General features: G+C 35.8%; 1 protein-coding gene across 2 annotated transcripts; it reads left to right on the top strand.

Moving 5' to 3' along the window:
- Positions 1 to 8792: 8792 nt before the first annotated feature.
- On the top strand, positions 8793 to 10736 carry LOC131428437 (uncharacterized). Of its 2 annotated transcripts, none has more exons than XM_058592391.1 (4): positions 8793 to 8942; positions 9072 to 9301; positions 9398 to 9494; positions 9561 to 10736. In XM_058592391.1, exons 2-4 carry the CDS (start codon positions 9085 to 9087, stop codon positions 10138 to 10140), a joined length of 894 nt encoding a protein of 297 aa, XP_058448374.1. In that variant the 5' UTR covers positions 8793 to 8942; positions 9072 to 9084; the 3' UTR covers positions 10141 to 10736. The 2 variants fall into 2 exon arrangements, with proteins under 2 accessions (XP_058448374.1, XP_058448373.1); XM_058592390.1 differs by having other exon boundaries at positions 8878 to 8991.
- Positions 10737 to 13669: the final 2933 nt, after the last annotated feature.

Genomic DNA, 13669 nt, shown 5'->3' with positions numbered 1-13669 from the left:
GCTTCAGAGAGAATCCCCACAGCAGCGTGCTAACCTTTGATTCTCAGAAATGTCATCGAGAGAAATTCGCTCTCGCACTGGTGTCCATTCTATGTTAAATGAACTATGCCGGTTTTTTTGGGGCTGCGATGATATCCGTCTCTCTTTGATGGCACTAATTGAATCGTGCGAGAAGTTGGTAGAGTTTTTTGTTACGATAAAAACCATCATTGATTGCATTTAAAACCTACATCCACATATTCAAGAAAAATATTATCAAAATGACAGTTTATTCATTGCGGAATTCATTTCATCCGATTAAATTTAATGTTAATCGTATAGCTGGTTTCAAAATTTTATTGAATTTGGAATCATTCTGAAAAATATTTAACACAGGTTTATGCTGATTTTTCAATTAGCCTTATAAACCTTATCAAGAATGGTCCACTGACCGTGATCAAAAAGTTCCCAGAATTTATTCAGAAAATTTAAATTACAAGATTATTCATCACAATCGATATTGTCCCCTTCAAAGTACTCCCCATCGACTGCAACACACTTTATGCCAGCGCTTGATCCAATCCTCGAAACATGTTTTATATACAGCTTTCGGTATGACCATCAGATCCATCTGCGATTTTTTCCATAATCTTATCTCGGATGCTGAAACGCGTTCCACGGTGCGATTTCTTGAGATAACCGAATAGGAAAAAGTCACAGGGAGCCAAATCAGGTGAATTCGATGTTTGCTGAATGGTATTTGTTTCGTTTTTAGCCAAATGTTCATGGATAACGATGGCATTGTGTGACGGTGCGTTATCGTGGTGCAAGATCCACGAGTTGTTTGCCCTCAAATTTGGTCTTTTTCGGCGAATTCCTTCGCGCAAACGTCTCATAACGTCCAAATTATACTCCTAGTTGAAGGTCTGGCATTGTGGAAGGAACCCTTGTAATCAATAAAAACTGTGAGCATCGCATTCGACTGAAAACGACGAGGATTTCACGGCGTCACACCCGTCGTCGCACACGGTAATTTTAATGCAAAATTTAATGCAAATCAAAAAATCTAATCGGGTGACTGACAGCGCCACACGGTGGTGATTTCGGGAACTTTTTCATCAAGGCAGTATGCTCTTATAAAGGTCTTAAGTAGGCTTTCGTGGAGTTTAATGTTTTAAGGTAAGATTTATGATGTAGCATTGAAGATAGTTACAAGTATTTATTAATATTAAAACTGTTATTTGGGATATGATTTCTCTGATATTCAGATGTTAATTTTTTGGGAATCATTTTAGTGTGTATATAATTATTAAATCATTATTAATTGAAGGGAATGAAATTATACGTTTAGTACCAAGTAATGAGTCTTCAGCCTTATTGCTAAATTTGTTTGATTATATCAAATAGGATATCACTTGCAAGGAGCAATGTAAACCTTCTCGCAAAGTGGAATAAAATATGAGTAATTTTTTTTCACGTAAATTTAAATTAATTAGTAACTCGGTTTTATTAGCTGAAGTGGAATATAACCTTCTTGGGATTAAAAAAAACCGTGCAATGTGAAACGTAAAAAAAACTAAAATATATAAAACAAAAAATAAATTCTCATATCAACCACACTATCATATTTAATCAAGGGTAGAAAAACTCGCTCATGAAGCTCATTTTCTTCTATTCATCAGCTCACCTCATGATTTACGATGCAGTCCGTAAAATGATGGTCAAGATGAAACTCATCGGTGATCTAGACAAACACGCTCACCTATACAGAGTATCACTGACACCAAATTGTGATGGTATTGATGGTTCTTAGTTTTGATGTCAAAGTATCTAACAGTTTATCATCACCGTACTGAGCTGCGCAGGTGAGTATATGTTTACATTACAGAGCTGCCAACATAACCAAGATTATACGGTACACGATTAAAATTCATCTTACTGAACCGAACGCGGAAGAGAATCGAAAATGACAGAAAAAGATTTCACAATGACTTTTACCTGTTGGTGCTCGAATCTGTAGTAGTTTTGATTCCCAAAGAGGGGTGTAGTTACTTCGATTTATCATATTTTAGTCACTTTTTATAGCCAAACACCACAGATTTGCATTATATCGATGAAAGAATGACAACTGAAATTCTTCTGACTCTCCCTGCAGACGTTAGTTTGGTTTCGTCTTGTCATAGAGAAACGAGTGACAGTAACATTGATACTTTTTGCAATAAGAGACGAAAATTCTTCGTCTCTCTTCGTTTGTTTTGGATGCGGTCATTTACGAATGAGACAGTAAAAAAAACGAATATGAGGCTGTAGGATTAGACTCTTTCATTGAAAATGCTTGACAATATTAAGCTCTGTGTCTCATCATCTAGTACGTTTTTGATCCAGTTCGTTCAGGGCCCTCATGATGAAACTTTGCAATGCTTAGCTTTTCTTGTTGAAATGTTCATATTCTTTGTGAAATGCGTAATCAACGTACTCATCATTGTTTCATTCATTAAAACCTTTTTGGCCTTCTTTCAGTAACAACAATGACCTGAAAGTTACTTGATGGATGATTTTGGTTCTACGAAAATTTCTTGCTGAATCCTTGAACTGATGATTGCTCCACATACAAAATATATTTATTACAACTTTTTTTCAGTTTATTGATTTAATTTATTTACTTCTGGAAAAACAAATCAAATAATACGGCACTACCATTCTAATGTGTTTGGCAATAGCAACCATTTTTGATGATAGCCCCACACTTTCTGTGAATCGGTTCAGTCAGTTTTTTTCGTACAGTCAATGGACAGACTCGGAATTTCTCGAAGTCAGCGTGACAACGACGTCAAATTGGGCTTTGCTTTTTGGTGAGTTGTAACTTCATAATCCCCATCAAATGACCCGAATCACCTCGGTGAAAACCCAAGAAGATTCAAACCGAGGTTAAATAAAACTATAACTAATCAACATTTTTCAATCTCAATCTGTATCTAAGGATAACAACACTGTATCTAAGATTCTTTCGTTTTGCCTTTATCACATATAAAGGCTATGAAATCACTATGAAAACCGATTTTTGATCCAAGTTCCCCAAGGCCGAGTGTCATATACCATTCGTAGTGTCATAAGTAGGTTTCTACTTATGTATTTAGCCTTGGCAACACTAAGTGTTTTGCGGTGGATTTGACGTTTCCATAATAAAGTTTTATATTTTTTAAACATTTGAATGCTATTTGTTTTGTTTACAGTTTTACCGACGACACGACCAGGCACTCCGAAGAAAAATCTGAACAAAAAGTGTTCGTGAGTGATTTACCGCCAGTTACCATAAATATAGCGACCCCTCGATAATCATGAAAATAAACTTCTTGAGCAACACTGTTAAAGTTGCTATGAACTAGTTACCAAGGAGCGCTATTATAAATAAACAAATCATTTGAGAAAGTTGTGAAACGTTTATATAAATTTAAATTTTGTTTCAACGTTCTTTTTAGATTTACACCGACCACAATAGTCTAAAACTAAATCTGGTACTAAAAGTAGTGTTGCGACAGAGATGCGTCATCCTATATCATCCACAACTACCCATTAGCTCTATCTTCAGTGTAGTCATCTAACTCATCCATGATGATGGTCTTTCTTTTTAGAAATAACCAGTCGAGTTTCCGGAACTCATCACTTTTGCTTAACATACTGTCAACCAACCCGGAAGTTAGTACCAGTCTTCACGAAATGTTAAATTCTATACGACACTCTTTACATTCGACTACTTCGACAAGTTCCAGCAGCCTTACGGTAGACCGTAGTTACAATCTGGTTTCTGTTTGAGACACAAATAATCAAATTATTTGAAGGAGACCTGTTTGCACTGTTGGCTTTCGATGTGCACTTCAAAACCTATAATTTCGATCAGATCTAATATATTGAGAAATTAGATTCCCGTGCTGTTCAAGTTCCTTTCATATTCATCAAAGTATACACGCACTTTGCGAAGAGCTCAAATCACTAGAAAATAACAAATATGCTTTCAATACCAAATTCTGATGATAGGACTGATAAAAAGTTTCGCAATGACGGATTGAATGACTGCAAAACTTAACACCATTTAAAAACTCATTTACATAGCAGATAGTCATTATAGATCTAAGTTTGGTTACGTTGAACTATTTAACAAACATCCATGAATATTGAATTGTCTGGAAGTCATTTTTAATATGTTCGAGCACCAGCAAGCCTTAACGAAGACCTCTATCCGATTGAAATAAATAATAATTCCACTCGAGGCAGTTTGTTTTGTTTACATTTCCCAAGTCTCCAATATGCAGTAACCAAGGTTATGGTAACTGTTATTTAAAATCAATAATCTATCAACTTGTGTTGCCAGTTTCAATAGTTTTTCAGGCATTTTCGTTTTGACATTACCAGTTACTGAGGGGTAGTTAAATTTGCGATACAGTTTCGATAGACGAGTGGCAGGTCGTGTCGTCGGTTTTACCTCATTAAAAAAAATGGAATTGATACGTGAACATTTTTGTAGAATGATTTATTACGATCGTGGATTATCAAGACAAGATTGCTTCAATCAACTTAGTTCGACTATGCGACTGTGAAAATTGGTATAACGAATTCAATCGTGGTCGTAGTTCGCTTGTCAATGAGTTCAAAGAATTCGTCAAAAATCTGTTGTTTTCCCAGAAAACATCGATGCTGTGAAAAATCTGATAATGGAAGATCGCCATGTGACATACTGTGAAATGGAGGTAGCCTTGGGCATTTGTGTGAAAAGCTTATATGTTATTTTGCATCGAAATTTTGTACTGAAAAAATTTTGTTCACGTTGGATCTCACATAATTTGACAATCGCTCAGAAAATACTCATGTCGATTGGTGCATAGAATTTCTGAAAAAATTAAATCGATTTGCTTCAAATTTGGTGCATAACATCTACACAGGTGACGAAACATGGATTTTCTCGTACGAGCTCGAAAATGAACTGCAGTCGACTGTATGAGTGTTCCAAGAAGAACCAAATCCAACAAAAGTTATTTGCGCTCGTAGCACGTCAAAGACAAAGCTTGTTTTTTCCGGTATAAGTGGACATACCGATACCGTTGCTTTAGAGGATCGTAAGATCGTCAATTCTGATTGGTATACCACCAATTGTTTGCCAAAAGTTTTTCGTGAAATAACGAACACAAATGTAAGACGCAAAATCATTCTTCATCACGATTCAATACTGCTCAAGAAGCAGTTGAAGCGTTCAAAAACCATGCTTCGGGGGTGGAAAAAATGTCATGAAAATTGATTCATGCGTATGCAAAAGTGTATTGATCATCTTGGGGAATATTTAGAAGAACATAAAAAAAAAATTCCGATCAAATATAATAATGTTCTCATTTTTATTCTAAATACATAAGTAACAACCTTCATATACCAATCATATAGCAATCCCTTGTTACTTTTTCAGTAGAATGGAAGTGATATGCATGTAATATGAAATCCTAGGAAAATTTCGGCGTATCACAAATAGTGGAAAATGTTCATCTAAAGCCAAAAATTGATATCATTTAACCAGCACAACCACGTGAAAAATCATCAGAACAGAATAGTAGAAAGTTCAGCAAGGATTTGAGATAATTCCATGTGATTTTCATTCAGACTTTTTTATGTAAATTTTCTGTGCTTCCGAGATTCGGTAAAACCGATGTCACTATTTTCAACCAGCAACTAAAATCACCTACAAATCGAAATAGTTTTGTGCTCAGTTATGATTCTGTTTTATATCACTTTTCTCATCCGGGTCAATTTGAAAGAGAAACACATTTTTCAATCCACCTAATGATGTAATTATGCCTTTCTCATATTACTTGTATTTTCAAAACTATAACTAGAAGATTCTGTGAAGATTTTTTTTTTAAATTTTGAATAAAATAAGAAACTTTCTTTGGATATACACTACTATAATCTTTTCGATTTGTAAACAGTTATGTCAAGTTAAAAAGAATTTATCTCGTTTCGTCATTTTGAATGACGATTCGAATGTTTTCACACTCATCGCGCTATAATTTGGGAACCGGAAGTCGGATTTGGATGAAATAACACAGTATATTGAAAGACAATGAGAGTTTTAAGTTGAATCACGATTCGTGAAAATCAGCTTAACCGTTGCTGAGAAATCCAAGTGAGTTCCGTTTTAGAAGATTTTCTTCACTATTATCGGTACTTTCGGAAGCAGAAACCGGAGACTAGTAGTCCCAAGTAGTTTTATATATTCACTAACTAACAAGATCTGTCAACTAGATGAATGTGGCAGTAAGTGTTATGAAAATGTACACCTCGTTGAAATTGAAAACTTTCACTAATCGCACTGTAATACCGGAACCGGAAGTCGGATCTTGATCCACTTTTCGGAAACTTTTCAAAGAATTTCAAGACCTTTTATTTGCTTCTTAGTTTGTGACAATCGGCTACGAAATTTCCCAGAAAATTGAGTGCGCATTTTTCAATAAATTTGCACATATTTCCTTGTAATTCAGGAACCGGATGTCGGATATAAATGAAACTCAGGAACTTGGTATGTAATCTTAAGACCTTTCATTTGCATCAAAGTTTGTGAATATCGGTTCAGCCATCTTTGAGAAAATTGAGTGATATCAATTGTCAAACACACACACACACACACATACACACACATACACACACACACATACACATACACACACACACACCGACATTTGGTGATCTCGATGAGCGGAGTCGAATGGTATATAACATTTGGTTGTAAAGTCGGTTTTCACAGCGATTGCATAGCCTTTCTATATTTTAATTTAACACAATGCCACAGTGGGGAAAAATGGACCAAAAACACGACGATTTTTTGGAGGCATGATACAGCTGACTACAAAGCACTTTTTTAGTGTAAAATGGTCAGTAAAATCGATTCCATGTATTTAGAAGGACCGCACGAAACGCTATCATGTTCACTTTACCCCAAGTTCACTTTTTATACTGCATTGTATTCAAGCTTAACTATATAACAAGAAACCGAAGAACTTGCAGAAATGCGAATAGAGTGTTTCCGATGTAAAAAAGTCGAACAAATCGATTGCATGTAGTTTTATTGACAGCAGAAAATTCGTTGCACCGTTTTACCCCATTTCTTTTCTAGTTATAATATTCTGTTGAAATATAATCTACAATCCAAAAGCAGATCCAATTCGATCTATTAATATTAGTTGTTAATACGTGCAAAATATCTGTGATCCAATTAAACACAATGGGAATGACAGTACTAGCCTGTTTAACCCGTTTTACCCCAATTTATATCAAAAGTCGTATTTCTGGTTAAACTTTCTTTCGCATACCGAAAGCAGGCTGATTGCGGTTGGTGAAAATCGATTGATATTACGAAGAAAGACCTGAAAATAGGAATACGAATGAATACAATGATCGCACGAATCTTGTTGTACCGTTTTACCCCAATTTATCCTTTAACTGAGTTTTTAAAATTTTGCTCCACATTCATTTGTAATCCAATTTTCAGGTCTTTCTTCGTAGTATAAATCGATTTTCATCAACCACAATCAGCTTGCTTTCGGTATGCGAAAGAAAGTTTAACCAGAAATACGACTGATGAATTAAATTGTGGTAAAACGGGTTAAACAGGCTAGTACTGTCATTCTTATTGTGTTTAATTGGTTCATAGATGTTTTGCACGTAATATGAAGTAAATCTGAATTCAACATAAAATTATATTAGTCGGAAAATTGGGGTAAAACGATATAGCACGAAGCATGCGATCATGAACTCTATCTGTAAATTATTATTTGAGTTTATATGCGAAACATAGAACTGTCTTGTTTTACCAAAATTGGTCCAAACACCGATCACACTTTTTTTCTGTAAATTCACGGAAGAAGATGACTGGGGGTAAAACAGAATACAGTTGTTTGCGGTCAATCTAATTAAAAACAATCCATTTATCTAACTTATGAGCATGTCAGGAATACCTTCCGATTTGTGGAATTGAATTTTTTCCTGAGTTTCACAGTTAGTTTTCAAAGTAAAGTCAGAAAAAAGAGGAATTGGAGCAAAACGGGCATGATAGTGAATTTTGCGGATCTTCTAACTATCATAAATCAATTCTACAGAAAAATTTGCATAAAAAATACTAATTTTGAAAATATTTGCTAGTGTTTTTATAAAATTAATGAGCAAAGTCGCGTTTTTGATAGTTTTTTCCCCACTGTGCTATGTTCTAGGTTTTGAATGAAAACTATACACAATGAAAGTAGGAATTACTTAGAAGCAATTCAGATCATTATTTATTCAGACTTACTACAATCTTAATACATACTGAATTACAAATTACTTACATTCATTTTTTAATATTACATTCTGAATATTTTCCTCTGATTTGGAATCATATTTTTAGCTTTATGAGATATAAATACCAAGATGAAATACAACTTTGAGTGTATCCTGTTATGCTTTGTTGATCGGAAGCAGGAGTCAGCCTTGTAACTCAAACTTTTTCTTTTTAACAAACTTAAAAATCTTGGAATCAGTTAGATAATAAAAATATTTATATTGAAAATATAGAATTTGCAAATAATAACAAAAAGCACCTCAATGGGCACAATCCCTATAGCCAATCTGTAACCTGTTAGTCACCCTGTCGCCCCACCAAGAAGTAAGAAAGCTAGCAAAGTTTAAATAATGATTCTCGCTTTTGTTTCAGAGTTTTCCCTATCCGCACATAACACCGAAATCAATAACAGCAAACATCATCCTTCCCCTCCGTACCTGATGCTGTTTTGTGCTGTGCAGCATGGGTGCGAAAAATGTCCTTCGAGGCGCGCGCGATGTTCCGTGCGCATGCGTTTGATTTTTGTTTGATGGTGAAATTTTCAGTATTTCACCAACTGTTGGGAATTCCTTAAGTGAAACAAGGTATCGGAGGAATTAAATTTGCCAAAGTAAGTTACTGTGATTTAGTTTCTGTTATTGAATGGTTTACCATTGGAAGTATGTTTCATTTGAATTTGATGGAGTAAAGAAAGTTGGAAACAAATAGTTAAGGTTTTGTGTATATTTATTTACTGCAGGACACACGACGAAATGAGCTGCCAAGGCGATTGCTCCGAATTGGGGCCACCGCCCGACATGATACTATCGATGCCTCCGCCACCGTTGTCATCGTTTCTGCTGCCACGGAATGCACTGGCGCCACGTCCACCCAACAGTTCTCTGTCATGCATAGCGGCCTTCATGTGCGAGCCCTCCTTGAAAGCAAACGAGCAGTCTGGAATGGATTTCATTGAGTTGTCAGGAACTGGTGAATAATTCAAATCGATTTTTCCACATCCCAATGAGTAGTGAGTTAATTGTATGCTTTTTTCCCTTCCTCCCCCTCGAAATACTACAACTGCAGGTATGGATGATACATGGGTGTTTGTACTGATTTCCTCCTGCGTCGGAGTGTTGCTGCTAGGAGCACTGCTGGCGATGGTTTTAATTAAATGCAGAGAGTATGAATTGTTTACTGAGGTGAGGTAGCAGAACATTTTATGTATTATTTTGTTTTACATTTCCAGTGCCTACAACTACTCATACCATGATAGCAATTTGAAACATCCGCCGTTGGCATCTCTTAATGATGCACACCTAGGAACAACAAAATCTGGATTTATGCCAGGAACAATCCTATATCCAACAAATCAACAAATTGTTCCGGACAATCGTACACTATGGGCTACTCTGACTCCTCACGGAACAACGCAGCACTTTATCTCGGATTCTTACTGCAATCCGGAAGATCACTACGAAGTAATCGATTACGGTCGCAAGCACGAACAGTACATTCCATCGAACCAGAACACCATCGTAAAGAACAAAAACTCGTTCGAAAACTCCGGGTTCGTCGATTACGACTATGAAGATCCAACGCCTCTGATGGAATCGTACAACAACTTCGACGATATGGACTCCGGATACCAAGAACCCCAGGAAGTAATTGGATCGCTCAACCGAAACCGGTCGATTGTTTCATCCCCGACGCGGATCGAAAATCCCAACCTGGCTCCGCTCAATCTTTATCCTACTCATCGTAGCAATGGAACGGTCGGCAGAAAGAATGCCACCCTCAGTAGACGCATCAGTGATATCAAGAATTGAAATGAATGTGAATTGTGAAGTAACTATCGGCAGAAGCCAACTAGCATTTCCTTAATGGAGTGATAATCAACGGGAATTCCTACTATTGAATAAACTAAATCGAGCGATTAACAGAACAGCAGATATACTACAGAAGCTAGTGTTATTTTACTACAGAAGCTAGTATTATTTAATGCAAATTATTTTTGGCTCAATTTTTTCGAAGCTGCATGCCACAGAAAATTATAATATAAAGATGCTGCCATACGAAGGTATTTTTTAGCAAGTCACTATCTTACTCACTCACTCACTCACTTACTCATTCACTTAATTACTAATTCTTTTGTATCACATCAATAAATGTCTATATGCAATAGGAGAATATAAACCTTCTCATTCTTCAAGCCAGCTAAAACTGTAGTATTTTAAATGAAACAATTATAAGGAACAAAAACCAAACTGCTATAAAGAGAAAGCTACAGCATTGACTGTCCGGAAAGTCGGAAATTATCACAAGCAAGGATACTCTAACTTCAAGCAATCGGTTGTCATTAATTTGTAATTTCCGGTAAACTTTGGCTACAATACTAATAAATGTAAACATTTACATTCTATAAGCCATTGGACTTGATTTTAATCCGAAATAAATTTTCCATTTAAATAATTTCTTTGAAAGCATCTTTTTTCTGAACTGCGTTATTGCTTGAGCTACGTCATTCGAGCCACGTTGATCTGGTCATAAAGGCTGAGTAAAAGCGCTCCTGGTGCGCTCCTAGCGAGCCGTTGGTACGCCTCTAGTGTTGGGAATCGCAAATCTTGACATTTCAAGAATGTTTTGTTAAATTTTCAAGCCTATCGGAACCAAACGGTGGAAGTTATGGGCCTTTATCATTTCTTATCTCATACTGCGAAGAGGTAAGAGCTCGGTACACAAGCTCAAAGAGTTATGTTTTGATCGACTTTAAATATTGAAAAAACATTCATGAAATGTTTTATTATGGCAAATTACCCTACCCGCCCTCTGGAAAAAAAAATCATTCCTACGATTTTATAGACAATAAACTTCAAACGCGGTTCTCTCGAAAGCACGTTGTAAAAGTCCATGTCCATCGTCATTAAAAAACTACCTCACCAATTATTTTCAAATTTTGCACTACATTTGAAATAATACCCAGCCCAAACGTTTTCCTTTAAATTGTTTATTACTTTGGAAAGGTTTTACAGGTACAAAATTACAGATTTTTTTCAAGAAAAATTGCCGTTTTAACTGTAAACAACCACAAAAAATTTTAAAAACCAAATATAAATGTACATCTACTACAATTTTGATTTGTTGACTCCTGATAATTCTGCGCTGAGGTACAGTGAATACCGCAAATCATGATTTTTAAAACGTGACTTCAAAAATACTATTTCACCTAAGACCTATTTTTTCATGAAAAAAATGCAAATTTTGTTCGAATGACGCTTTGTATTATGCAAAACATTTGTATTTATTTCTTTGAACGTTAGCTTCAAACAAAAATCGCAAAAATGGTGTTTTTTATTCGTCAGGCCCTAATCCTGCTGTATGGATGACCCTAACCCTATCGCCAACCGTGCTTAAACTTCTAGTGTATGGAGCTGCACTTATAAAGTATGGTCTGTTTCCATTTGGCATAAGCAGTGAGGAAGCACAAGGAAGTCGAAATAAATCAATTCGCAAGTATAGAAATTTTATCCGCGGAGATTCAATCGTTTCTCAATCTGGAGGATGTATCCAAACGATTGCTTTTAATATCAGATCCTGTAATAGCATTATCAAATAGAGTAACAACCAACGTGAGTGAGCTTCCTACCTACCCGATTATGCATCTGAATTAGTTTTAACACGCTAGAAGACAAAAATACCATGTTTTCATTTATAGCTAATAAATGGCTCACGTGATAGAGTTTTAATGAAAAAAAAAACAATGTTAATTTAAAAAATTTTATAAAAATATCTCCTACGCCATTTTCTTTATAAAACCTGTCTTAATTCACCTAGTATCCAACTGTTCATTGAATAGAAATAGGAAAGTTTGTTCGGACTTAATCTAACAGACTCTGCAAATCCTGTTTACTCTGTAGTTCCGGAACCGGAAATAGTATCCACAATAAATTTAGGAATTCTGTATGAAACTGTAAGACTTTTCCTTTGAACTTATAAGTTTGTGAAAATCGATTTGGCCATCTTGAAGGAAAGCGAGTGAGACCCTTTTGCAGTTTTTAATCACCATTTTCAATTCTTCCGAAACCGGATTCCGAAGTTGGTTTGTTTGCCAGCAACAAATATGACCTACAAATTGGAACAGTTGTGAACCTAGTTAAACTTAGACTTACTATCTCTTGCTCTATTTCGATCAAATCAATTAAACGAAATCTAACAAACGAAGCGAACCTGCGTTTCTTTTACTTTTGCCTATGTAAGTCAAGCTAAACATGTAGTAGGATTATTATTTTTATTATTATTATTGACATCATTACACCATCGGCACGGTATTACTGCACTACCGGATGTGAAAATTCCATATTTTTTCAAATAAATTTGAATTTATTGACATTCGTGTATTCTTTCGGCCGTACTGATCATGAAATAGCGATAATTTTTATCAACCGCAGCACCGTCTTTTACCAATATTATACACTTGTAGCAGACATACGTAACCGTTTCGATTTCTTCATAGTGTGAACGAAATTGAACAAAGCACTCATCGTTCGTTTTCTGTTTTCTTCTTCTTTCGGTGTGGTATATATTGTCATTCTACATGGCGATCTGAAAACTTTGACATTCATCGCCCTATAACTGCGGAACCAGATGTCGGATCCGGATGAAATTTTATAGTAGCTTTAAATATAATATGAGCATTGATTCAAATCAAGATATGTGAAAATCGGTTCAAGCATAGCAGGGAAATCGAAGTGAGTTCTATTTTTTAAGTTTTCCTGCACCACTTGCGGTGCTTCCGGAACATGGAAAGGGGGAGGGGGGGTAGTAGGACCGAATTAAGCTTTTGTGTGATGTGATGTGAAGTGAAGCCACCATCAGTTCAAGGACTGGCCAGTGGATGCGGGGAGAATTACAGTAGCTCCGATATGACTCATCCATTCACCTTCTTACTATAGCGTTACCGAAAAGCGAACAAAAAGGGTTGGGCGGATATGTAAGTAGAGTCACTTATTCGTATTCCGCGGGAATAAAAGATGCTCTTCCAACCATAATATCCAGTGCATGGATGAAGCATATCGCTATACATGCTTGAACCCGCCTGATGGTTTGTTTGAGAAGGGCGCGTCAGACTCATTTCAAACCTTCAGAAGGAAACAAGTTTCCTTCAAGTGACTTGGGCTGGCTATCCACAATCCCTCGTCTAGTCATCAATTCGTCCGATGCCCTGATGCTCCCTCCCCTTTACGCCCCAGTGCAAAATGTTTTATATTGATAAATACAATGAAACATAGTGTAATGAAATTAATATAACATAAAATAATATAATATAATTTAATTTAATATAATATTATACAATGTCAT

This window comes from Malaya genurostris, chromosome 2 (genome assembly GCF_030247185.1).
Source record: "Malaya genurostris strain Urasoe2022 chromosome 2, Malgen_1.1, whole genome shotgun sequence".
NCBI lineage: Eukaryota > Metazoa > Arthropoda > Insecta > Diptera > Culicidae > Malaya > Malaya genurostris.
Note: the sequence above shows the minus strand (reverse complement) of the source record. Positions and strands in the feature narration are given on the sequence as shown.